Source organism: Pseudoliparis swirei, chromosome 16, assembly GCF_029220125.1.
Source record: "Pseudoliparis swirei isolate HS2019 ecotype Mariana Trench chromosome 16, NWPU_hadal_v1, whole genome shotgun sequence".
Classification (NCBI taxonomy): Eukaryota; Metazoa; Chordata; class Actinopteri; order Perciformes; family Liparidae; genus Pseudoliparis; species Pseudoliparis swirei.
The window spans coordinates 18,704,841-18,732,637 of NC_079403.1; the positions used below are offsets into that span (position 1 = coordinate 18,704,841).

A 27,797-nucleotide genomic window follows, 5' to 3' on the forward strand; every position below is an offset into this window, starting at 1 on the left:
CTGAAAATGTGCTCATTTACCAAAAATAGCTGAAACTTTCCACTTGGGCACAAGTGTCAGCTGCAGCACCTTTACATGTCATTAAAGGCCTGCAGCACTGAAGAACAAATTGGCAAACCTGCATCAATGTTGCTGTGCAACAATGTTGCAAGTGCCAAGCCTATTAGCAACTAACAGGAGCAGCATTTAAGGGAAAACTGACTGACCACTAAATGAGGGATCTTGGGGCCTGGCTAAAGGCCTGCTGACAGAAACTTGGTCTTTAAAGAGAGTCCCACCTGAGGCAGGTGGAAATTTAATATTGTATTATATTTCCTGTGGCTTTTTGTGGAGCTGGAACTTGGCAGTGGAACAGTGAGTGTGATGGAATTTATAGAAAGCACACTTGAAGTAACTCCCTTTAATTGAAAGGAGGGGAACTGTCCGCGTTGTTTTAGCTATGCTAGCTATACACGCCAGCGTTCGCATTACATGTCAGCTCTGATGCAAAATGTCTACAAAATGAGGTGAACTTGCGAGCCCGAGCCCCGCTGAAAGATGATATAATAAAATATTTGCTTCATCTCTGTGACATAATAGGATTAGGAGGGATGTGAGAGGCTGTCCCAACCATCTAATGAGGGCAGTTAGGTCTTCATGTTGGTCTACTTTTTTGTGTCCTTTTCCATCTTTCACACCTCTTCCTCTTTTATTTTCTCTCTCCAGACAGAATGACCAGAAACTGATTCTTCATAATTGCCCAGGTGAGGCTTGATCGTTTCCACATGAGCGACCTGGGTTGCCGAGTCTGTCAGATTAACGTGATGTGTGTGTGTTTTCTTTTTGCTGTTTAGTCATTCCCAAAGTATCCCCTTCACAGCCATGTGGAATAAAAGGTGGAATCTGTGGAGATTTTTTGGCCGCGGGGCTTGAGAGGAAGGGGACAATTAAGGTTTTATTAATGGTGTGCCACTGACGTTAGCCATGTTCACCTGAAGTTGGTCCCTGCTGTAAGGCGAGATGGTTGTTCTGTACTTCTGTATGTTTCAATGTCTGCCTGTCTGTCCATTTGGCTTACGGGCTGACAGGCTGGCTCACGTCTCTGTACCAAGTAGAAAGCAGAGGAAACACATAGTTCTGCTTGTCTGGTCCGGGGCAGTTTCCACTTGTGCCTCCACGTTAACGATAAGAGACGCTAAAAGCAGCTTGGATTCTCTCCATTGAATAAAAAACAGAAGCGGAAGAAAAAATGGTCAAAACATGCCCAATGTGGTGAGGAAATAATGTGGTTATTTGATGTTTCACTGACGTATTTGATCATTCTGTGGCTGCGATGGCGAGACATGACCGTTGCTGTATCGTATTGGCGGTATTCATTCTGCCACGGTAGCAACAGTGAATTGGGTCATATAAGCTTAAACCTAATACTCACTTTATGAAAAGTATGTTTTCCTCGACAGGGTCTAGGGCCTTACTAATTATCTTTAAACATTTGATTTAGTCATTATTTTTTGGTGAAAATAAACTGAACAAATAAATAAATAAAAAATGCAAAGCGTGACAAAGTTCTAGATGGTGGCTCTCAATTTGGGCAAGGCCCCAAAATGAGAGCCACCATCTAGCTAGCACATGAACAAAGTGGGATTCAAATATTGGAATGGCATTTTAGGGAGTTGATCATTGACCATTCAACTCTGCTTTTATGCATACACAACACACACCTGACATTTCAGCTTTTGACCATCACTAAACTCAATTTGTTGGCTTTTGTAAGCAGTTCAACACAAAAATACATAAACTATTTTCAAGATCTCACCGCCCTTTTGCCACTGGTATGGTTGGTATTGCTGAGACATCCTTTTCTTCCTGTATATTCACCCATCCAAAGGCACTTAAAGCCCCACTATGTAACTTTTGGACCTTAAAATAACAGCTTGAAAAAAATTGTGCCGCTACAATGACTTTTAATATGACGATTTGCGTCTCCGCTATTGCCATCGGGGGTCTGTGGGGAAATAACTCCGCTATGTAAGATTCTGCAGCCGCCCGGTACATCCGGCGGATGTACTCGACCTGCTTTCTGGCAGTGATTACGCAATGTCATAAAGTGCCACTCCACGCTCGCAGCTACAGTATAAGGGTAGCTTTTTTATGTAGCTTTTTGGTGTTGTCAACAATATTGTATTCGATCACACGTACTCACACGTACTCCCGCCCCCCCCCCCCCCCAAAGCCGACAAACAGCTGACCGACCAAGCGATAACATGGCGAGGCGCCGCGTTCAATCCCCGCGCTCCTTCACCCTAGTCCGGTCGGTGCAGGGCCAGTTCACAGTGTTCCTGCGCAGTCTTCTATTAGTGATCCCGCCCGTTGGTATGAATCCAAAATAGAAACAGTCGCCGGATTGCTGCCGTTCTGAGTCCGCCGCCTGTCAGCGCGCTCCAAACAAAAAAAAACTCGCGTCACCTCCCCCTCGTCACCTTTTATAACCCGTGACACGTACAAATAATAATAATAATATTATAATACAGGACAACACATGATCCCAACTCAATACAAGTGTATGCGAGGCTGCATCTATCGTCACTGGGTATTTACGACACTGAAGTCGAAACCTAAATACCTAAAAACCTGAAGGGGGCGCCAAAAGTGAAAAACTACATAGTGGGGCTTTAAGAGGCTAAGCAAAGCCACCATAACAACCCCTCTCTTTAGATACTTTTTCCAGCTCCACCTGAGGGCATTTAAGGCATTCCTAGGTCAGATGGGATATCTAATCCCTCACATTCTGTGGCCTGGTTTGGGTCTCCTGTCGTATGTATTTGCCCTCCATGTTTAGCCCATTCTATTTCTCTGACCATAGTAATTTAACTAACTTTTTGTGCGTATTTTTTATATATTTTTAGTAGGAAAATGATCTGCTATTAATGCAAGGACAATTTCTTCTTAAGATTGGTGCAAAGCTTTCTTCACTCCAGATAAAGAGCCTGCGAGGACATGGCACTCGCGTTTCAACAGCACTGAAACATTCTACTCTTTGAGTTACTCAAGTTTAGCCAGGTATAATCAGGGGTGGTTAGAGGGCGAGGTGAACTGAATGCTCCACCCTTATGTCTGGCTAAATATCACAGAAACATAATGCCACCTTCATTAGCATCACTCTATATGCCCCACACTATGCTGTGTTTTCTTTGGGGCCGGCGAGAATGAGAGCCAGAACATGACCAGACCCTGCCCATCATTATCCTTGTTCAAGAGGCCTTATTCTTTGGCCATCCATAACAAACCCTTCTGGTTTCCTCAAGACCCGACATCGGGGTTTTGCTTAAGCGTCTGAGGTATGCCATAATTCAGGCACTTTTACACGCTCACATTGGTGCAATACAAACCTGGATCCTGAACAAACATGCTTTAAAAAAAAAAGGATTTCTCCCAAAAGGGAGGGGATGAAAATTATGTCAATTTTTCTCTCAATCGTCTCTGTGACATAATGACTGGCTGGAGAGACAGACAGACCACCAAAGGGGGGAATATATCATCCCAGCACATGAGAAAAGTGTTCTTTCACAATGGACACAGTCAAATGTAGTTCCGACAATTAGAGACATTTTCTTTGTAAATTGAGCAAATAAGCATTCTTAGTTACATCAGTGAACCAGAGACAGGGCTGACGCAGTTGCATGTATTTGCTGGTTGAATAGCGACTGACAAACAAGCTTATTTAAAGCACAAAAGCCCTACTGTTCACTTTCCAGTAGCAGGAGAAGAGTAAGAAGAAGATTGGCTGCCGATTGCAGAGGATCCCAAGTGAAAATAAGGTTAGGGTAGACAGACAGAATGTGTTACATTCATTACCTCTGCCTGTCTGCTAGCGTATAAAGATATGAAGTGTGCTCATCCTCTCCTCAAACTCTGCAGCTATCCAGTTTTACAGGCAATAACTGTACCACAGGCCCATTTACACTGGCAGAGATTGAGTGAGAAGATCTCGGTGGGTAGGCTGTTGGAATGACAATAAACTTAGCGATGTTTGAATAAGGCCGCACGGAAGGAGGTTGAATGAAGCAGGATTGTGCAAAGGAGCAGGCGTGTGTTTTCATGTGAGAGGTCGGATCAGGGGTGGGGGTCGCGGAAGACAGAGTCTGTAACGATGGGTAACATATACCGAGAAGCAGATTTATGGAGTATCCACATCCAGTGTTGAAATAGATAGTCTGTCTGAAGTGAGACTGTTATAATATATATATATATTAGGGCTGTCAATCGATTAAAAAAAATTAACTAATTAATCGCACATTTTGAAATTCATTAATCGCGATTAATCGCAATTAAAAGTTAAAAGTTAGAAGTTCATTCTTTTTAAAGACCAAACTTCACACAGAGCTGTGTTCTCAAAGAGGCTCCTACCTATAAAGTGCCAGCGAGGTATTTAATATTGTGGATGATAAATTGTTTCTTCAGTGAAACATCAGATTAGTAAAAAAAAAAAAAGTATATTGAGACCTCATTGGTCCTGTCATCTTTACCACTGAACAACAGCAGAACCAGTGGCCTTGGTAACTGACTGACATTCAAATATGTCACGTTCACCCTCTGGAGGCTGGGCTCATGTTCTCCATTTTACAAAAAAAATTAAATTCACCTTTTAAAGGTGTTTGCATATGACACATACCCACGTGTGATACATCAAACATTCCAGAACAATCTCAGCTCTATTCAATGAAGCTCATTGTCCTCGTGCGGTGTTCTCTGCTCTCTGACTGACAGGCTGCTAATGAGCGTCACCTGTGAGGTGGGAGGTCCTTTGTGATTTACTGAGTGTCATTGGTTGTTTTTTTCCCAATATGTTGACAGACAAACGGATTGACCAATCACGGTGAAGGTTTCGTGTGACGAGTTCTTTCCGCGCCGCGTCACCCGACACCTCGCCTCTCTGTTCCTCTGTGTATCAGAGGGGGAGACGGGAGGAAGGAGGAGCAGGAGGAAACCCGACTGATTCATCCACGAGTTAAACTGATTTATGCTCCTTATTTTCGCGGAGAAATAATTGTTTTTAAAACGGAAACAGTGTTAAACCGTACTGCCGCGGTTTGACACTCGGTTTGAGTGTAAAAACTTCAACGAACACCGGAAGTAAACAAAGTTGCGTTAATTGCGTTAAAATATTTTAGTGCGTTAACGCGGCCAAATTAATCACATAGATTACCGCGTTAACGCTGACAGCCCTAATATATATATATATAAATATATATACACACACATACATATAAATATTAGGGCTGTGAAACGATTACAATTTTTAATCGGGTTAATCACAGGTTTTTGTGGATTAATCATGATTAATCACATATTACCGATATTCTCGGTATATTTTGTGAGAACATAGAGATTTATGACAAAAGACGGATATATACATTTATACATTCTTCTATACAATGGTGCTGCAACTCAGCAGTTATTTAGCAGTTTTCTTCCATATGGAACATTAATACATCTTCATCCTAAACAGAATGTTTAACCCTCCTGTTACCTTTCGGGTCAATTTGACCCCATTCAATGTTTAATGTCGGTGTTCTTTGGGGTCAATTTGACCCCAGGCTGATTTTCACTGTGTCAAACATATAAGAAATATCAACTTTTTTATTTATTTAAAGGGCTATTTAGGTAGTAAACAAACAAACATAAAGTACCTCACACTTAAACTTGGGAAGCAATATTAATTCTAATAATTTTCTGGAGGTTTTAATTACTGGGGTCAAATTGACCCGGAGGGTAAAATATGTTAGTAAATGTAAGGTAACAGGAGGGTTAAACAGAACATTTTTCTCTTGTTTGTCAACCATTAACTCCACCATGATACAATCTAAAGGCCTCTAGTCTTCCTCTAGCAGCTGCTGAGGCAAACTGACTGTGTGGGTTTTCTTCATGAACTGGGCCGTGATGAAAGGGACGGCGGGGACACCGCTGCAAAGCTGAAACCTCACCGGCCCGGACACGGACACGGGGACAGATTGACAAGTGACTTTTTTTTGCTCGGTCCACGGAGCTCTGTGGCGCGCGAGACGGAGATCGATAAGTGTTAACGCAACGCGAAGAGACAGAAATGACATGCTGCTGTGGAGATACGATCAACAACAGACGTTTAGTTTAAAAAAAGAACAAAGACGTGCTATAGAGAACATGTCAGGGGGCGGGCCAATCTTTTTAATGTCATGCGATCTACCAACACTACGCCGCGATCGACTGGCAGGTCGCGATCGACGTGTTGAGACCCCTGATCTACAGGAAGTAAAAGTCATCACAAGGTTTCCGTAGGTGAACCTGCGGAAGGATCATTACCGATGAACAGCACGACCGTCTGCATGAGAGCGGACATCGTTCAGATTGAAGTGGTGTATTGGAAGCTCATTTTGCAAGTGACTTTTTTTTCGTCCCGACGACCAACAACAGACGGATTGGAAGCTCATTCTGCGCATGTGTTAAATGCGTTAAAAAAAATAACTAGTTAAACCTGGAATTGAATTAACGCGTTATTTTTCACAGCACTAATAAATATATATATATACACACATATATATGTATATATATACATTCATACACACACACATATATATATATATATATATATAGATGCTAATCTATAAAAAAATATACATATATATTTAGTTTTTTAGAGAAGGTATAAAACATCGATATGATATCCATTTAGCTGTAGCCAACAAGATGTCTGTTTTCTTTGCGTCACGATTGTAGCTTTATAATAATAATTATTATTATAATAATACATTTATTTTATAAGGCGCCTTTCAAGGCACTCAAGGTCACCGTACAACACATTAAAACAGTTACAGTTAAGACAACCGGAGAGCAGCGGCAGCTAAAGGCACCAGCGTTCACTCCCGGAAGTGACTTAAAGGATGAAAGATTACAGCACAACATGAGGGTAGAGAGCAGAGAAGAAACAGCCCTCAGACTGCGCTTGTATCGGAGTACAGTGTGGGAGCAGGAACACACACACCTCAGCACATAAGCACACACATTTAAACATGACTTGCAACCGGAAACAGGCGAAGGAGTGGGATGGGGGTGAGGGTAGTGAATGCATATCAGTGTGTTGAAAGTTTGTGTGTGAGTGGCCTGTGTTGTCATTCTTACCCCAGGCCACATCTCTGATCATACGCAAGATATACAAATTAGCAGACACTGATTGAGATTGCTCGCTAAATTGAATTATTGTTTATTATTTAACTACTGTTCCTTAAATCCCAACATCTTTTAACATCATGCTGGTTAAAGAACTTCCATGAACCTGATTTTTCTACAGCGCTGGAAATACAAATCAATATTTTGTATGATATGCATGTATAAAGTGAAGTGCCTCAACAGTGTGGGATATGAATTTGCTATTAGAATCCAAATGATATGAATAAAAGTCTGAAAAACATCTCAACTGAACCCCCCCAAGCCACCACACTTTTTCTTGGTTTACCTTGAACAGCGAGTGGAGGCTTCTCTCCCCAAACATGTCCTGGAGGAAGGTGTTGTCCTCAGGGCGGCTGACATGGGGCTGCAGCTGGGAGGGCAGAGCCGCTAGCAGCTCATACAGACCTGAGGATGGGGATATGGAGGGGGTGGAGTGGGGGGACAGGACGGAGAGTCAGCATGGCAGTAAGAGGAATTAGTGCATGCACAGTCACACACGAAAAAACACATGCATAGAAACAGATGTGCATACATCTGCAGTTTAATAATACATAGCGGCGCATAGCTGCTGTACGTGTGCAGGAATACATATCGGCAAACAAGACAAGACAATGCATGCATTTGTAAACATACACATGAAGGCCCACACTTTTATAGGCTCACACACACATCATTTTCCTCTATTCTTCATATTTATGTGTGCATGTCCAATACACACAAAAGAATATACATGCACCTGAAAGTGCTACAAACTATACGCTGCTTTTACTTGTCCCTGGAAGGAAAAGGAAATATAGCATTTGGAGTAAAGTGCACGTGAGTTTGCGAAACAGAAGTTTTGAAAGAAGTACCAAGGTTGAAAGCTGTATGGCATGGATGACAATATTTTTTTATATTAAAAGATGAAATCCTTTTTTCGCATTTGCATTCAACCCGGTGTTTACATGAGCACGTTTGTTGGCAATAGTGGCAGAAACAGAATGCATGGGTTCAGTCGTAAACATTTCAAATCAACACATGCTGAAATCTGCAAGGCCTTTCGAGGTTGTACCGACCCGGCTTATAAAAGCCAGTTTACGGAGAACCAGACTGGGGAGATGATGTTTAACGTTTAAGCCGAGGAGAGGAGATAAAGCACGAAACCAGCAAGTGAGCGGGGGGGGGAGGTCCCTTCCAAACACAACAGACTCCTGGAGCATAACTGATGGAGAGTACCAGCAGATATTTGTGTTTGCTGCTCTGTTCTGGTCTTCACGGTGGCTGGGAACCACAAAACCATGGGGACAATTTAAAAAGGTCAGGCCCATACAGAGTGCCGTCAAGCTGGGTTGTTTGCATCAAAGACCCCTTTATAAATGCCCCATTAAAAAGCACCCCCGCCCCTCTCCAGATTCAAACTCATCAAAATGCAACCACCACGCAGTGGTTGAAAACCCTTTGAAAGTGCTACTGATCATGTGAATAAATTCCAAACACATTTACGGTGGAGCCATCGAAACGTCAAAACAAACTTGAGCGACTTGGCTACCTCTCTGAGAGTCTCTTTCATCAGAGGACAGAGTGGAAGAAGAGAGGAGGGAGAGAGGGAGGAGGAAAAAGAAGAACAGAGACGAAAATAAGCACCACAGACGCAACCGGAGTCATTTGGAGCTGAGAATGATTGATTGAAAACAATGGTTGACATCCTTGGATAGATGAATGACTGGCTGACTGAATTGGCGGGCTTTATGACTGGGTGAGAGCAAGTGTGTGCTGGCAGCTCCGACCGCTTGGCGGGAGAGGGCACGGCTAACTAACTTAGCTCATGTCATGTCCTGCTGGGCAGTCAGATGGATGGAGTGTCATGCGCCACTCTCCGCTTAATGTTTTGTACGTCATTTTTGACAGTTTTATGCAACCTTTGAACACAGGATGCGTCAAGACGATATTCCCAACCCTGTTTCGCATGTCACAATGCGGACTCTGTGCCGTGTTAGCGCCTCATGCCTCACCACTACAACAGCTTTGTGGTTAAGAAAGGAGGAGAGGAAAAAGCCACTGAAAGACAAGAGAGGGGCTTTCCACGTGACCCATGTGCACCAGCCATCACAGCGACCCCACAAGGTTTTACTCAAGCTTGGTGTGTGATATTGTCCTCAGTGATCATCCAACGCCCAGTTCTGTGGTCCTCATCATTTGCAACTTGTCGGAACTCCCAACAGAACATTTCACAAAATACATATACACACACATATATATATAAATATATATACGCATACATACACATATTTATATGTGTATATATAAAGAAATGATTGTGGACATGAGTTGAGGTGAAGGCTGTAGGAAGGGCTGTGTGTGTGTGTGTGTGTGTGTGTGTGTGTGTGTGTGTGTGTGTGTGTGTAGGGAGATATGGTAATGTCATTACTATTGGCCGTGGTGAGATACCAGTAGGTGGGGATGAAGGGAGCGAGGGAAAGAGAGAGTGAGAGTCCCAGGTGCGGAGTCTTCCCTCCTATATACACTCTCAATGATTCAACTCTTTATTGCTTCTGACAACAGTTCCTCCCTATTAATGCTGAGACGACCTAAACATCCTGTGCAATTTGCTTCAATGGTGCATCATGGGAAACAGGCATAATCGACATAACGGGGAAATTGGATAAGAAGACAAGCTACCACAGTGCTCACTTCTGGGGTCACTGTTTCAGGCTGAACCCTGTGAACCAGAGAGAAACCCAGTTTCAAACGACAACAGAAAAAGAGCTGCAGAGGAGCCAAGCGCTAAACAAGGACTCTGCAAAGCTGAAATTAAATGTAAGAATGTACGACTGGACAAGCAAGGAGGAGAAACCGAGGGAGAGAAAGGAAATGAGCCAGAGAGGGACCACAGTGGTGGTCAAATTTACTGTGTGGACACGCTAAAAAATGGAAATAAATCCAGTGCCAGATGTATGGACACATACGTATTGGTCTGTAACATCAGAAACCATGTCCAGCGCAAACACTGGGAGACAAAATGAGGAGGAGGAGGAGGAGGAGGAAAAATGAGGAGAAACCGCTAAAGGGTGGACCAACTTGTTTTTTGCAGGGTTGGTCTGGCTTCATTCGGTTTGTTTTGGCCGGACGTTTCTGGACCCTCTCGTGCGGTGGCGGCTGTGTGTGTCGGACCTGGCAGTGTCTTGTAGTGGACCACGAGGTTCTGTTGTGGCTAGAGCTGGCCCAGCCGTGCCCGACGTCCGGCATGATGTTCGGATGGCCGAAACAGTCTTCAGAGAAACCGTAGAGGCCAGGGCCCCAAGAAGCTGCTCGTACGGCGGAAGTGACCACTTCAACTGCCAAACAGCACTTCCCTTCTCACGCCTACACCTCTACAGCGGTTCAAGAAAATAAATGTTTTTCACAAATCCCTTTTATGAAAAAAAAAAGCACAAATCTCAGGCGATGAAATGCAATAAAAATGATATGCATAAAATTGCTTATCAACAGGGGTTAGGGGGGGGAAGCAAGGAAATGACAGAGCTTAATCCACCAACACAATATGACCCTCGCAATTACATTGTAATTTACAGACTAGGCCACATGGGCTGCTGAGACAAATGTATCAGTCCGTCCATAAATGTACATGTTGGGGGACCCCACTTCCATCTTGTAACTGAACTACACAAAGAAAGACAAACTGCCCCGTGAAAATGAAGTTGTTCGGATACAGGAAATGAGCGCTAGGTTTTTCGACTCAGGTTCCTCCCCACTGCACTTTCTCCGAGGTGCCGAATGAGTTATTGACCTCCTTCATATATCATTCAGGGGTACATTTAGAGAGGAACAAATGTTCGTGAAGCTCACCAGACTGCTGGGGGAAGAGAGCAATGACGACACGTGGGAGCTTTCTTCGCAGCGCCGTATTTCAAACACCGCATTGTAAACGTACGATGGCCATGTGTACAGAAACATGGTGGCGGGAAGAGAAGCAGCTGCAGACTTCGTGGCCTAATCCACTCAATGTTTGATTTACCCCCTCACTCTCCATCCGAGAGTGGCGAAAAGGCAGACGGAGACAGAGCAGCGACGGGAAAACAAATTGAAGCCAGGATCAGTGAATGAACACGACGTCTGCGATACATACCGACATAAACAACATCTGATTAAAGCATGTGTACAGACAGAAGAAGAGTGATGACACTCAGAACAAAGGAACACCGGGGAGTGATGGCTTTCTGCAACAGCAAGAAATAACCATTACAGTGATGATGACTCCTGCACTAGTGTAAACACGTTTCCCCCGAAGGGAGAAAGTCGAGACAGACAGTGGGCGGGAAGATGGATTTAACCCGAGTCAGGTGCCAAACAAAAGGAGAAGTGTTTAGGGCCCCTTGTTCACGGCCAACACAGGACTGATATTTCATCAGCCCACAGACCGTTTCTGTTCGGTCCTGAAGTGCCTGACCCTTTTTTTTCTTTTAAAAGGGAGCCGGAACAGGGAAAAGCACAACAGTGGTTGTCTGGATTAAGCGGCCATGACAATGTTTCGGCCTCACCTTTCAGACATCAGATTATATAGAATTCAGTGTTTCCCCTAGGTTTACAGCTTCAGGGGGTGGGACTAGTGCCGCTGCTAGCCATGTTGGTGACCTAAGCTTAACTCCTTCACGATGCCCCCCTTGAGATAGGAAAGGGACCCACGGCGAGCGGTCGACGGGGGGGGGGCACCCTGCTATAATGGTAGGGGAAACACTGGAATTACACAACGCATTAGCAGAGCAGACGATGTGATCTTTAAACATAACTTACAATGAGTCCAGCAGCGTTCTACTTGGGATATAACCGTAAAAGAGGCGAAAATATATAAGGCTGGCCCTTGAAGGTACTAGCAGGAATCCATGCTCCACTCAAGCCCACAAGCCTCCCATTACCAGCTCCGAAGACTTAACCGCTTCTCATGAAAAAAAAAGTCAGGGTACTGAGCCCTCTAATACCATCTTCAATGATATTTCAGCGTCACGGCCTCTGACTAGCTCCATCATTTGGGAGGGGTAAAAAAAAATAAAAAAAGAGCGAGTGGTTTTTGCAAGATGTAGTTAGAGCTCCATGGCATGGAAAAATTACTTCAGCAAGCACAGTGGGCCGGTCCAGCTCCAATCAACCGGCACTCCGATCATATATCGACTGTTTCACTACCGCAGGCTGAATTCTGCCCGTGTGTCATTTCAGGGCCTCCAAAGAAGCCGCGGTCCTTGCTGAGATCATGCTTCATTCAGGGGGAGCAAAAACAACCCAGGTTGCAGGACCTTATCAAATGCTGCATTTTAGAGCCAGAATAGGCCAAGCATTTAAAAAAAGTCCTTTCCTTCACTTCATCCCATTTTCAACATGCCATTGAGTATCACGTAGCAAGTGCCCCGCCCTTCCTCTGCTCCATGCTTCGTCACACCTTTACGCTTCAAAGGGCTGTCAGCACATTGAAAACAAAGTCCGGGACAAAAGTACAAGTCTAATCAGCATAATTGAATGCATATAGTCTGCAGGATCCCTCAGAGAGCCAGCAGTGTTTTCAGCTACAACAGTTATAACGACCACACCGCAGAAAAGTCAGGCTTGAGTGGAAGCACCTGCAACGTGGCTGGAGTTTAAGTATGGAACTTGGTAACTTGTCCAGGTCAGAGTAAATAAACTTCCCTCCAACTCACAAATGATATATAATGTAAGGAAAGATGGAAAGAGAGACAAATTGATAATGGAGGAAAGACGAAAGGTTAGGATTAACGATCTGGGCAGACAAAAAGACGATTAGAGAGACAGCACCGTGGATGAAGACAGATATATGAGATGTGGAGGATGGAGTGCCAGTCTGTTGGATGCCAGGTCCTGATGTCTGTGGGAAGGCCGAGTTAGGCAGTGGCCGTCCAGAACTTCTTTCTCCTCAGATGGAGATGAAAGGCAGACGTTTGGCCCAACCCAAGCAAGCTAAGCTTAGATTCCCTATAACACGGTACACAAAACGCAGACGCCACAACAACCTAGCCACGTCCAAATGATCTGCCACCTCTGTTTATTGTGGCAATAGAACAGGGGCAGACTCTCTGGCTCGGGCCTGCATGTTCTGTCCAAAGCCGTGGCCAGCTACTTATTTTACAACAAGTCTTCCAGGGACGTCAGTGGCGGGTGAGCCAATACCACCTGAAAGGCTTCATTTTTATCATAAACATTATAATGGTGGCACAAAATGTGTGGTTCAAATTTGCACTCTAAATCTTTTGCCGTCTAACTCTCAAACTCAACAACCCACTACCTGGTTGTCAAACAGCGCACACGGCCCGTAAAGCTGTTTTCAGGTTCTTTCTAATGCAAGTGAGCATGTAATGCCCGCAAGTGACCGATTTAGTAGCCTGTGTGCCTTGGATGGGAAGAGTGAAGGTTGTCATCCTACCTCAACAAAAAGAGAAAGAAATCTTCGTATTCAAACAAATAAAAGTCATCGTTTCTCACTCTGTCGCACTCACTTGGTTTCTTTCTTTTACATCTGCTTCCTTTGCCTGTGTTTTTTTTTCTTTCTAGAATGATGTGGAAATGTTCTTTCTGATGTAACTGGAAACAGGGAGCTCTTCCAGTGGCAACAAATCGTTGTGTTTCAGTACTGTATCAATGCGGCACAGGGCGGCTACTGGCCAGGGACCACGACAAATGGAACCCACCCACCACCACAAGCAAAGTCCTCCCCCGACCTTCCCCTATGACGAGACCAGATGCTCTGGATTCTTGACATCAGAATGGAAAAACCTTGACAGAAAAAAACTAAATAATATGACCATATTCCTAGATCTTATATGATTTACATAGATCTGTGTTTCTGCGTATGAATGTATAAGTGCATCATAGGAATGTCTGCATCTCATTACTCGGAATCATTATGGAGCCATCACCTTTTCCAACAGGGGAGTTGAAGATTGGAGAGGATACGATGGCTGGAATCGCTCATCTAACGCTCCCGCACAAACATGCACACATGGAGTCAGAAAGTTATTAGCGTATCTGGTAAAAGCATTGTCCCATCGCAAGATTTCCATGTGTAGTTTTTCATGCAAGTGTCGCCCACCTAATCCGCAGCTGTGCATGGTTGAACCACCCTTATCTTTAAATGCAGTGTGGGGGCCGTAAACCTTGATAGAACACGCAGGTACGGCTTGGAATAACACAGTTAACTTTAATAGGGTTAATAAAAGGGCATCGCGGTCTTTAGAAGTGCCTGCTCCAGAGTGTGTGCGCTAGGATTCGGGCTTGTCTCGGGTGTATTGTTTAAGGGGCACCATGCAAAGACTGTAATGGCACATGGGGGGGGGGGGGGGGGGCTTGTCAGCCGGTAGTTGAGTTATCAGCACTATTGGGCTGACCAGTCCGTCAAAACCAAGCAACGACGAATCTGGAATCACACCAATGTGTGTCTTTGTTCACGTCAACCTGAGCCACCAGAGGTTCTGTGTAACAAGCGGTCACATGAACCATCTGTCAATCAAACTCTTGCCAGTCGAGATGAGAGAGAAAACATCTCTTCCATGGAGAAAAGATTTTAAAGTCGTTCTTTGCTCCTCTTTCAGTGAAGAAATACTCTCCAGATCAGATATAACTGATGCTATTGCAGCATCTAAACTAAAAACTTCAATGTTGTTTAGAATGAACAGTTGCCTATTCATGTCATCTAACACACACCTAAGACATGATCGTAGCTGCGAGTAGCTCCTCACAGGACGCCAATTGGTCAATTGGTTCAGACACAAAGACTTCTTGAAGACGATGGGTTACCGTGTGATGTGTGACCTGCAATTCTTGCGTGATCGCGAGACATGGCGAGAATCCAGCTGCTGTGGAAGGTTCAATTAATTTAGGCTCTCTTAGAAAAATGAGAAAGTCATAACTACTAATTATATATAGCCTGATTGATACTGGAGTTTTGAGGCTTGCACTGAAAGATATTTAAGACCAAAAAAAACACATGACAAAGAAACACAGTTGATGAGGACAATCTTGTCCGACTGTCTTGTTTTCTTTTTTGCTACACACATCCTCAGGACCAACGCCAGAAGCTCGTAAAAATCACCGCAGGGTTTATATTCAGGAGATTTTCCAGATAATGACAGGTCTAGAGCCAGGATATCAAATGTGGTACCACAATAATAAAGAACATACCAAAGGGTTGACTCTCTCACATCAGCCATGAATGGACATTTTCTGTGGGTGGGGGACACATTAAACTACATTAGTTATAATTAATTAGAGGTTATTTTGAATTTGCTCAAACTGGGCTTTATGAAAAAGTGACAAAAACGGGAGCAATTTTCATTTAGATCAATCCAAAACTATATATTGCAAGATATCTCCCACTAGTATCGAAGAAAGATTTAAATTGTGCTGTATGTTCTGAGGTCTCTGGCTCTAAATCGCCGATATCTACACCATTCTACCTCTCCCCCACAAACGAACCTACCAAAAAATTGCAGAAGCAGGGAGGAAATGGTGCTACAAGGAGCAAACACCCACTCCAAGAGGCTCTATGACCTCCAAATGACATCAACCAGATGTTATACGGCTGAGGGTCGGTGATGGAAGAGCGGGGACGTTGGGAGCAATTAATGGAGCTCCTCATCCACAGACAGCGAGCTGCCATTATCCAGGTTGTTGTTTGTTTTAAGTAGTTGCAAGGCTGGCATCAGCAGGTGTTTACATATATTTAGCTTTTTTTAAACGTTGCGGCCCCCACTTACTACAGTTCATGAAGACTTTTTACCATTTTATCCAATTCTGTGTTTGCCACAGAGACCTGCAAGAAAAGCTAAGTTTTCTTTCAGAGCTCAAATAAGCATTGGTTGATTAATTAATATATAAACTGTCATTCTGAGTGTGAAGTGTTCCTAAATAACGAAAATGTGACATGCATGTCACATTGAACTTTCCGTCTAGCTCAAAGATGCCGGAATACTTTCCTTCCAGAGACTTGTCTCTAAAACGGATGCGCAGCAATATCTAAATATCATTAATGGAACACATATTGTATCATATTAATAAAGTATATATCCTATCCTATATTGAAAAAGTATCCATTTTGGGGTGCACTTTTGGCTGTTTTCTGTCCCTGCTTTTAAATGTTAATGCCCTGATGAGGACAACATTTAGCAACCTGGCAATCCACACCGTCGACCTCGGGGGAGGTAGAGGTTTTTGGTATAAATGCAGCAAAACACTGACACCCACACAATGTAATAAAAAGTAAAATCTCAAAACTTAACCTTGCTACTAATGGAGCTCAGTGGGGAGATAAATCATGTGCAGCAGACAGAGGAGTGGGTTGGGTTTGACTGTCTGAAGATCCCAGAGTGGGAGCTGAAATAAACTGAGATGAGCCGAGCCAAACGTAGCAGAGGCGTAACAGTTATCTGTCCCCGACTGAGCCCACAACAGAACTCCATCACGGCTTAACAGGAGGAGAAATAACAAAACAGCAGCTGTCTGGAGGAGACTGTTAAGTTGTAATAGTTTATTTTGATAACATCTGCAGAGGTCTTATGTTTTAAATTAATACATATAGAAAGATATTATAATAGACAATATTAAGGAGAATATTGATATTGTTACCTTCGCATTGAAAATGCCGGAAGGTTATGTTTTGATCGCCGTGTATTTATTTATTTATTTGTATGCGTGTTATTCGCAAAACTCAAAAAGTATTGAACCGAATCGCATGAAATTTGGTGGGATGATTGTTTATTATCCGGGGACCAGTTGATGAGATTTTGGGATCGATCGGGTCAAAGGTCATGAACAGGTCAAAATCATTCGCAGAACTCAAAAAGTATTGAACCGAATCGCATGAAATTTGGTGGGATGATTGTTTATTATCCGGGGACCAGTTGATTAGATTTTGGGATCGATCGGGTCAAAGGTCATGAACAGGTCAAAATGTTCTTGAATCGCATGAAATTTGGTGGGATGATTGGTTATTATCCGGGGACCAGTTGATTAGATTTTGGGATCGATCGGGTCAAAGGTCATGAACAGGTCAAAATCTTTCGCAGAACTCAAAAAGTATTGAACCGAATCGCATGAAATTTGGTGGGATGATTGTTTATTATCCGGGGACCAGTTGATTAGATTTTGGGATCGATCGGGTCAAAGGTCATGAACAGGTCAAAATGTTCTTGAATCGCATGAAATTTGGTGGGATGATTGGTTATTATCCGGGGACCAGTTGATTAGATTTTGGGATCAATCGGGTCAAAGGTCAAGGTCATGGAAAGGTCAAACTCTTTTTTTACCATAGCACGATACATTTTTGTCCAATTGGCATGCAACCAATGCCAAAATGTTCATAATTCAATGCCCAATCTTGTGATATGCGAAGGTATGCGCTCTACCGAGTGCCCATTCTAGTTATTAATGTATTATGAAGCATAGGGGTAATGTTTACTCTATGCAAATGTAAATGGCAAGAATTAATGTATATTGCATGAGAGTGACTGTATGTTAGTATTATAGATTGACGAAGCCGGTTGATTTCCGTGAAGTGACTTACAATAACAAGAGACTTTTATTGTGAAGGTGACTAATACGGACAAATAACAAGACGGGACTCTTATTGTGAAAGCGACTGGAACCGGAAGTGACGGTTTGACCGGAAACAGGAAGAGTATGAGACTCCGGTGTTGGAGAGAGATCGTTCTCTTTCTCAGGTAAGCCCCGAGGCAGGAGGCTGTGCTCCCAGGAGGAGCCGGCAGCCGGCAGCCGGCAGCCGGGACACGAGGAAGAGCGCCTTGAATGTTTGTTTCACATTTCCTGCCATTAAATGTTGATAACTTAATCCACGCGCGTCCGGAAGCCTGTTTTCCACCATCTGCGAAGTGCCCAGTTTCAGAATACTCAACAAGACCGAAGACCTGGAGAGAAGATGCATTGCTTTGTGTAGTTGTGTGTGTGAAGTGGGTGTGTGTGTGTGTGTGTGTGTGTGTGTGTGTGTGTGTGTGTGTGTGTGTGAGGGGGGTTGATCAGGTTAAACAGTTTTGACTTATCGCGTCCGTGGAGCGAGCTGCCCATTATAACCCTGTGAGACGCTCGCACAATTAAAAGCTAATTTTCTGTCTCTTCTGACAAAGATGTTTCAGGCACCGAGAGCAGGGCCAGCATCATCAGCTGAAAGCCCCCCGGCATTAACTTGCTACTAAAGCAGTTCTCAAGGTCACAATGAAATGAGTCCACAGTAAACCAATCACCGGGACATTCTATCCAGTGCTCCCCGTGGGCATACATTAAGGTCAGTATTCCAACACTTTGTTTTTCACGTGTATTTTCTCACTTTTCTTGGTCTAATTTATGAGAATCTAATTCACACAGAGGCCTTTTTGTTTATTTGGGCCGAGGCACGGAGAGACAGATACAGACAGAGAGAGATGTGCCACTCCATTTGTCTACCCACGTGTTTGCTCTCCAAACACTCCAATAATGAGTGTTTTAATAAGACCTAGACATCCAAAAGCTGGTGATGCAATAGGAGAGCTGCTACTAAAGAATGGTTCAATTAATGATAATATTTCCCCCTCTTATGTTAAAAGCGCCAGCACGGGTTGGTTGGTGTGTAATGAAGGATCCAGTCATGTCTCTGTGATTACTGGCAGCCAGCGCATGTGGAGGAGGTATTGTTAGTCTCGGTGGATTTATGCTCGTCTGCAGAGGTGTTGCTGCCGGCTTGCCAAATCTCCAGGAGTACGCAGAGGGTCTCGCTGCAGCCCATGTGAATGAGGTCCTCAGAAATGAGACTACACCTCAGCCACGTCCTCCACCATCCATAAAACAAATGGAGGCACGATTCCCTCCGCTTTTACAACTCATTCTTTGCGCTTTGAGTTTTCTAACTGCTTAAGACAACGGGGAACAATGTGACTGTTGGCTGAATACAGAGGAGTCAAACATGTCTTATACATGTCTGGGTTTTTCTAGTTTACAAAGATGATTACATCTTTTAGAAAGTCTTTTTTTTTTGCTGGGCTGCAAAATGTAAAATCGAATATTAACCCCGGATCACTATTTTGGCTTCCCACATTCAAATGAACGAATGGTCTACTGCGATATTGATGTTTGAAAAACACATACTCCGCTTCATACACTAACAGCCAGCCATCGAGGTTCCCTTTAAAATACTTTAATGAATAATCGTGATCCCAGTATTAATCAATAAATCAATATAATTGAGGTTCATAAAAATAATAAAAATAATAATAATCCAGGTTTGTTTACTCTGTGTAAAGAAACATGACGTTTTCTATGAACTCATATTAGCAGACTGTTATTCTAAAACTAAATTCAAATCAGTTTGTTTTTATTTGCTGCTTTGCCAAATGTTGCATTCTTAAACATAAAGACTCAAAAACACAATATCTATGATCAAACATGTCATTCTCAATGTGATAGGATAGTTGACAATTGGTGCTTTGGGGAGAGGACATGAGAACATCCTTTTAATGTGTTAATATTCATTTACTAGAACACTGAAAAAGAATATGCATCACTCAACTGTGAAGCAGGATCTACAACCAGGACTTTAAAGAATCTACAAAGAGGGATTTTTTTTATTAGACCGTATCAAGCGCTTACTGATCTGACCAAGAACAGATGGAGATGAAAAGGCGTTTCTTGCAGCGCAACATGAATATGACATACATCAGATCCGTCATCTCAACCATATTACCATTACGATACCGAGAGTCATACTACCGGTGCTCTGTGTAATCATTGGTGCAATGCCCTCCCCTGTGGTCCTGATGCCAGGCCAGCCACAAGTATTTGTGACCTCACCTCAACGTTCATCGCGTTTCACCTGCACACCCGACTTCACAGAACCATCACGGGGGGAAAGCAGGGGAGATGGGCCGGAGGAGTCTTTATGTGTTTTATTTGGAAACCTGAGCCCCCGCCGGTAATTGCCCAAAATGACTGTAATCGTAATTGACGGTCTGGCTTTCTACTTTGTCTGCACAAACTTTCCAGGATGACGGGGGCTACGGCAACTCTGTTAAAAGTCCGGACGCAGAAGCACACACGCTCTATATCCATCAGAGCGGGACATAATGTCTGTCCTCCTTTCGTCCTTTGTTCTATCCTGCTATCTTTGTTGGGTCCTGTGTGTGCGTGTTTTTGTGGGTGTGGTGTGTTGATGATGATGATGTAGCCAGCCATGAAGCCAGGCTGAGAGAAGGATAGTGGTCCTGAGGGGGGGAAAGTGGTGATTTCTGGCAGTTGTCTTGGCGTTGACGAGCTTGACGTCACACTCTCTCACGCACGCAACGCACGCACAGTCCTCAGCATATCTGGACGTTGCTTTTGCTCTCTGTTGTTAAACTGTAAATATCTGCGATGGTGTGTTTTTCATCTGGCGGGGAGCGGAATGAAGTGCAAATGGACTTTGGTTTGTTTTCCCAACCGCAGCTTTTTGAAGGTCCCCTCCGGTCGACAAAAAGCAGCCTCAAGACAAGTCCGGTGCAAATCATTAAATTAAACTTAAGTGGCAGCACACCACCAGAATATACACAATCTTGCATATAAATGTAATAACTTAATGCAAGACTGGGATCGTACAATCATTATTTTCTTTTTCTGTTTGTGCATGTTGAGTGATGGTCGAAATAAAAATGTCAATAAAAATCAACAAAATGCATTTTGTGCAGACATTCTTCTCTGTTTAAAAATATATATATATTCCTATTCTGGGTCGAAAGGGGGGGTCTACACAGTACCTGGCTCAGGTCCGGCTCCGGTGGCCAGAGCGGGCATGGCTCCTGTCGGCTGCTTCCCGGTTCCCCTCAGGCTGTGGAAAATGGCAGCGGGGCGTCAGGCCGTTGGGATCCTCGGCAGCTCTCCCCGGGGCCCGGCTGAATGTGAGCGCAGGATTTATGCCATGGAGCCCTGCGAGAAAACAGCATTTTAGAACCCACTTGTGAGATGGCCGAGCGGCCGCATGCACGTGTGTGTCAGTCACTGACGGACACTGTGTTCTGTGTTATGGGATCGGAATACCTGCCATACGAGCAAACACATGCCAGCTATCGACAGCGAATGACTCACTCAACGATGTGTGTGTGTGTGTTGACAGTATCCTCACAGTTGACTTTGGGTGTTTACAACCCAACACTTTTTTTTCCTAAGCTGCTGAACATCCTGATTTGTATATGGGCCAGCGTCACACACACACACACACAATATATATATATAGCTACACTGCGCTTTATTCAGCGTCCAGCAGAAACCAAGGGAAACTTTATCCGCTATGGGGAAAGTAAGCAGGCATATGCAACAGACCTGTGAAAAAAATCAAACGGGCTTGGAAAAGCATCGCTTCGTAAAGAATGGCGCTCAACTGGAAAGCCAGATAGAGCGAGGACAGGAAGAGAGTATATGTAGAACACGGATGAAAAGCCTGTGGCTCATTTGAAATCAACCCCCGCTGCGGTGAATGAACATGTGCCGACACACGTAGTGGCGTACAGTGAATTCCTGAACCACAACAAGAGGAGAGCGGCTGGTAATAAGGACGAGACAGCAGAGCAGATCTGATTACAGACTTGGAGCCAGACTGGAGGTCAGGAAACTGGAAGGTGGAGAAGAAGCTAAAATCCACCCTTCCCAGGGCTCGACTCGGTCACGTCTTGGAGAGCATTGAGCAGCATTGACAATTTAAATTACCATTTTGGCAAAGAGTATGAAAACCAGTGAAATCGGCATAAATCGATCATGGTGCCACATTCGGCTTTGCAATGACGCTTCTGAGGCCTCTTCAAGACGTACGCTCGTGGGAACTACCCCCGGCACTGGCTGACCCTCGCCAGCAGGATCTCCTCCGTGGTGGAGCGTTGCAATCGGAAAGGCCCGGGGCGAAGGTGGCTGCTTTTTAACAAAAGGGACGGAACTCCCTGCTCCCGCCTCGACCCCTTTAAACGGGGCCAACCGTCTTCATCGCGGCCATGTCGGAGCCAACTTGGCCCGTCTTGAAACTCTGCTAGTTTAACACACTTTGTTGGTGTGACTTTTCATCATTATTCATATAGATAATTTATTGTTTCTTACTGAATAATTTGTTGCCCTCAAATCCAGCTTCTTTGCCACAATAGAGCAGCCCTTCTTCCCGATGAACAGGACATTTGTCACAGCCTCTTCCACCAGAAACCAAACGGGGAGAATAGAAAACAATTAGGTCTGAGCCTTTCGGTTCTTGACAACACGCAGCTTCATGACCTGTTATTTGTCAGCTCCCATGTGCTGTGGCCCAGTCAAGCTCAGTTACCGAGACAGTGCGGCCATGGGGTCCTGTTAGTTGTTGGTTCCCCGGACGAAAATGCTCGTCACCAGCAGAGAGATAAGCTACATTCTGGCTCTGGGTGGACACACAGTCACAGTGGGCTAAAGCTGAACTACAGACAGGAGACGCCAAGACACCTGCGCCCTTTCCGGCTCCTTGGGAGCCCTCATCAAGGGGCCGATGTCGTTGGCCCCCGCATGCGCGTACAAACACACGCAGAGGTCAAGCTCAAATGTTGCCAAGACTGCAGCCCACGTAGCGCAACGCTACCACGTCTGTCTGACACGCAGTGATGTGAACTCACCTCTGGGCCCGGCAGACCATTTCATTTAATTATATTTATTATAACCCACATTGCTGCATCAAAGATCAAACGCACGCTATTATATTAACTCAGTTCAAAGCTTTATTGTCATAGTTGAGAAGGACATAACTCTGGTCCAACAAATAGTGAGCTGCTAAGACAAGACAGATGTGGTCTGGGGCAGTGGTTCGCCACTGGTCTGGGGCAGTGGTTCGCCACTGGTCTGGGGCAGTGGTTCTCATCTGGTCTGGCTGGGACCCCCCCCCCCAAAAAAGTAGTTAGAAATATCCCCTTTTATAGTTCATTATAAACCAAGAAGTGCATCTTAAGGACACAAGGTAATACAACATACATAACTATTCAGTAGCTTCAGACTTTTAAAAAATACTCAGTGTTTTCATGCACAAACATTCTAGTGAGAAGTAGTTTTAAAAAGCCTCAAAAGATGTAACTTATGGCTCTCTCACTGAATCCATTACAACCAACGCTGCACTATGGAAACAAATCATTGTCCTGAGGAACAACCTTTTATCCACAAACTCAAAATATTTAAGCACGAAGTGCAATTTAAAAAGATTCAAGCACAACATTAACTTTGCTTCTGATGACCTTATTAGTCGGCAAATACTGAAAAACATTAAGCATCACTCACTTCAACCAGGTGTGTAAAACAGACAGAGTTTAGATTAATTCATAATGGGAGAACTAGAGATGTTTTTCAATACAAAATCAATGCACAGATTCGTCTGTGATCAACGCGTCATTTCAAATTAAGGAGGATAAATTGATCGTCTGGAAGCGGCCCTCATCCAGTCGCAGTTCCTGGAGAAGCTGTGTGCGACTATGGATAATCCATCCATCCATCCATCCATCCATCCATTCTCATCTGCTTATTCCGGGGGCAGCAGACCCAGCAGGTTGACCCAGACTCCCCTCTCGCCCGCAACACTTTCCAGCTCATTCTGGGGGATCCCGAGGCGTTCCCAGGCCAGCCGGGAGATGTAATCTCTCCAGCGTGTCCTGGGTCTTCCCCAGGGTCTCCTCCCAGTAGGACGTGCCTGGAAAACCTCTAACGGGAGGCGTCCAGGAGGCATCCGAATCAGATGCCCGAACCACCTCAGCTGACTCCTTTCGATGCGAAATATGGATAATATTATATACAATATCATATTAATATTATGAACTCTGACACGAGGGCTTGATGGTCCGACATTTGTGGTACTTCCTCAACATGTAAAAAGCAGAAAGAGTGGTTATTTATTCCATGGACGGCGGTAAAGAACTGTTTCCATTGCAATAAGCCCCTCCTACTATCGGCGCTTATAGCACGAGTAAAGGGAATGATCACAAATAGTCCAGCGAGTAAACTCCCGCGAGTCAAGCAACGCGTGAGTTTGCTTCTCTTTTGGTATGAACACAGCATGAAGGAGATTGAACAGACTGCACACAGAAAAAACTACTTTCAAAATAAAAGCACAGTATTTTTTTCCCTTATATATTTAAAAAAAAGAAGGTGATCATACGTCTTTCAAGCTGTCGCAGGCCGCAAAAAATGACCTGGCAGGATTGTGATCTAGACAATACGGTCTAGAAGATGCCTGAGTGAGCAGGTAAGCAAACCATTAAAGAGCGAATCAGGAAAATATATTTTTTTCTGGATTGAGACGTTAGAAAATATGGTGCATTCATCAAACAGCACTTAAAAAAAGGATTGATTTTCCACTGAGAGGACATCTGGGACCCCGCTACTCTGTCACGCCAGGGCCAATTTGTAGGCCAGATTTATCAGTCGTTTGCATGAGCATAAAGTGCAAACGGGAAACCTGGTGAAATCTGAGTTTGGTTCCGTTCAGCTCTTCGTAGACTTCAATAAAATAGGTTAAGGGGACCAGCAGAGAAGGGCAATGGCGCCTAGAGCAGTGACCACAAAATCTCTCCAGCAGGCCGGTTTGAACAGGGGACTGAACCTAACAGTCAGTGCGCTCGTGCCAAGAGAACTGACCCATGCTAAATCAGTTCAGTGTTCCAAAAAGCACGGTTTTGTCATAAGGCTTTGTGATTGGAATGACAGACATAAGGAAAGACAAGGGACATGAATTCTCTTTAGGTATGCCGCGCTGTAATATCAGTCGTTCGGTCTTTGGTTCCATCCAAAGGGGAATGACCACATATTCCCCGATCTGACAAGGGATCCATCTGAGGAGCTTTTTTAGGGCCAAGAAGCATGTCCCAGAGTTGGGAACACCTGGGACTTTTTAAGAGGGCCCAAAAGAATCATAATAGACAGGCTTGAAGAAACATTCCCCACTGTCAGAATGTTCTAACCATGTCTGTTCAGATCACACAATATCAGATGGTCATCGGAGGAGAAAGGGGACACCATGAGGACAAGAGCTGGGGCTCGCTTAATTGCATCCTCTGCCGCTGTGAAGTCTGACATCGTTAAATGGTTCTGCCACCATCTAGTGGGAACTTTCACTACTGCAGGGTGTCTGGACCCTGAAATAATCCAGCTGTGACAGGACCTCTAAGCCCCTCTCCCAAGCAAAAGATCTGCATGTATGAAAGTCGGGAAACGCTATCTGTGTCTGCTTATTCTTGTTCCGAGTGTGAAATTAGTGGTTGAATTAGTATTTATAGAGAAAATAGCCCTAGGTGATGTATGGAAAAGTAGAAGGATGGACACAATGGAGGTGCGGAAGATTGTTATTCTTCCTCTCTTTTCAAAAACAAGCCTGTCTGTCCAGCTGGGAGGGTTAGGGGTGGTGTCGCCCGACTCTCAGCTGGACGTTGATGAAGTTAGTGACGGGAATAACAGAGCCTGGAGATGAAATGACTGACTGGGAGACCTGTCACTTCTGAAGGCCTTTACACGGTCTGCTGGGGACTGAATCGTTCTGCACTCATGCTGCCTCCATCTGGCACCCATGCAGGAAAGGCTACAAAAGGACACGGCAGAGGTCAAGTCTGACATTCAACTGAAACATCCCCGGGGTGCTGCTGGAGTGTTGGGTTTTTCTGTCCTGGATTGTCCCACATCAAGTGACAGGAAGGCCAGCTACTGGCCAGGGTTTTTACTGGGCCACCGTGAACGACACTGATCCCCTTCAACGCATGACAGATGCCCATCCGACGCCACCCCTGTCACACCTGCTCTGGTTACAGCTTAACGGGCCAGTTAGCTCCAAAGTCAGCCACCAGCTTCGACGTCTGCTGCTCCGCTCCAATATGGCGAGTTTATCTGCACTGGGTCCTTGCTAAGACCACAGATCTATTTGGCAGTCCTGCTCCGGTTCTCAATGCTGTACAGTCTTTTGCAACATTGTGAGGCATTGGTTATGCACTTGTCTTTGTCTTTCATTAAGGAGATCTGGTTTTATTGTCCAATGACTCTTGAATCTTTCTTATATCGGTCATGGGAATCTACTTCATCCTCCCCAATCTGCCAGAAGTCAAGTTGTTGAGGGGCCTTATTTGGAGCCACGGTAAGCATCCATACAAGAACTTTGCTAAAAAAATATTGCAAGATTTTTATAGAAATGAGAGAATATGCGATCAAAGAACAAACACAACACTGACTAGGTATTCCACATCTTTTCGATAGAATAAACCATGAACAGGGCAACAATCTAAAATGAACATGTATATCCTTTCATTTTCTGTCTTCAGAGCTCAACGCTCTGAAGAAGACAGAGATGGGTTGTTTTTCAGGAGGGAATGCCCCCCCCGCCCCCTCTCTGTGTGATGTGACCCCGCCGACTGTGGAGTCCGCTTCCTGGCTCCATCATCCCCCAGACCTCAAGTGAGCTGAACATCGGAACATCTCCCATCTCCAAGAGAAGGCCCAGATGGATGTTCTTCCTGAGCAGCTGAGGGAAATTCAACCTGCCAGAATGTATGGGTACAGCAGTACACCGGATCGTTGAGTCCATCATCTGCTCCTCCATCACCGCCTGGCACCTGCAGCCACAGCCAAAGACAGCGCAGGCTGCAGGCATCATCCGCGCTCGCCGAGAGGGGTTGCGGCTGCAATCTGCCTTCCCTCCTGTTCACTTCCACTCACACTGCCAGCGGGCCGGGCCAGAAAGATCCCCCCCTCCCCTCCTGTCTCCCTCCCCTCGTCCCTGCTCTCGGGGAGGCTGCGCTCATCACATCCACCACTCCCACCACCACCAATAGCTTTTCCAACGGGGGAATGGGGCAATGGACCCGGGATTGACTGACTGTCACCCCAGGACTACCACCTCTTCTTCCACCTTCCTCTCCTCCTTCTTCCCGCTCTTCCTCTTCCCTCCTCTCCTCTCCCCCTCCTCCCTCTCCCTCTCCTTGATTGTTGTTTGTCATGTCCAAATGTTGCACCTTCCACCAAAAAAAATTCCTCGTTTGTTTGTGAAAACATTCATTCTTTGGCAATAAACCTGTTTCTGATTCTGATTCTGATTGGAACCATATTACAATTAAATAATATATAATAACATCGAAATAACATTGCACACGATTAAATTGTGCAAATCTATCAAATCATTCAGAAAATCTGATTATTTTACACTAAAGGTCTTCAATGAATGATGAAATATTCAGTACTTTTGTATTTGTCAACTTCACATTTCACACAAGACTATCCAAGACCACGTAGCTATTTCATAAAGACTAATTACAAGAAATTGTGATGTTTATTGTTACCGATACAAAATGACCTACATCCCGACAGAAGCAATATCGCCCAACCCTACAAAGGAAAAGGAACCCAAAAAAAATAATATTTTCATACAAACAATTCAACAGCTGCACTTTGAAAAAAAAACTATCACCTAAATCCAGTCTTGAAGACCCATCCCCACTTCATAATCCTGCATCCAAGGCTACAGGCAACACGTATTGCATGCTCATACAAAAGGTCAACCGAGGCAGCCGAAAGCACACAATCTTCCAAGTACACAAAACAGGATTCTAAATATTTGCGTTGCGATGCTGTTGAGTGTGCCCAAAGTGACCGAGACC

General features: G+C 44.5%; 1 protein-coding gene across 6 annotated transcripts in view; it reads right to left on the reverse strand.

Annotated features, from left to right (window-relative positions):
* Nucleotides 1-27,797, reverse strand: part of mpp7a (MAGUK p55 scaffold protein 7a) — a 129,832-nt gene that overhangs the window by 78,877 nt on the left and 23,158 nt on the right. For all 6 annotated transcript variants that reach the window (XM_056434574.1, XM_056434573.1, XM_056434575.1 and 3 more), the window contains exons 2-3: nt 20,934-21,102; nt 7,469-7,587 (exon numbers count right to left, since the gene is read on the reverse strand). In XM_056434574.1, the coding sequence (XP_056290549.1) occupies nt 7,469-7,587; nt 20,934-20,970 (156 nt within the window). In that variant the 5' untranslated portion in view covers nt 20,971-21,102. The remainder of the gene's footprint in view (nt 1-7,468; nt 7,588-20,933; nt 21,103-27,797) is intronic.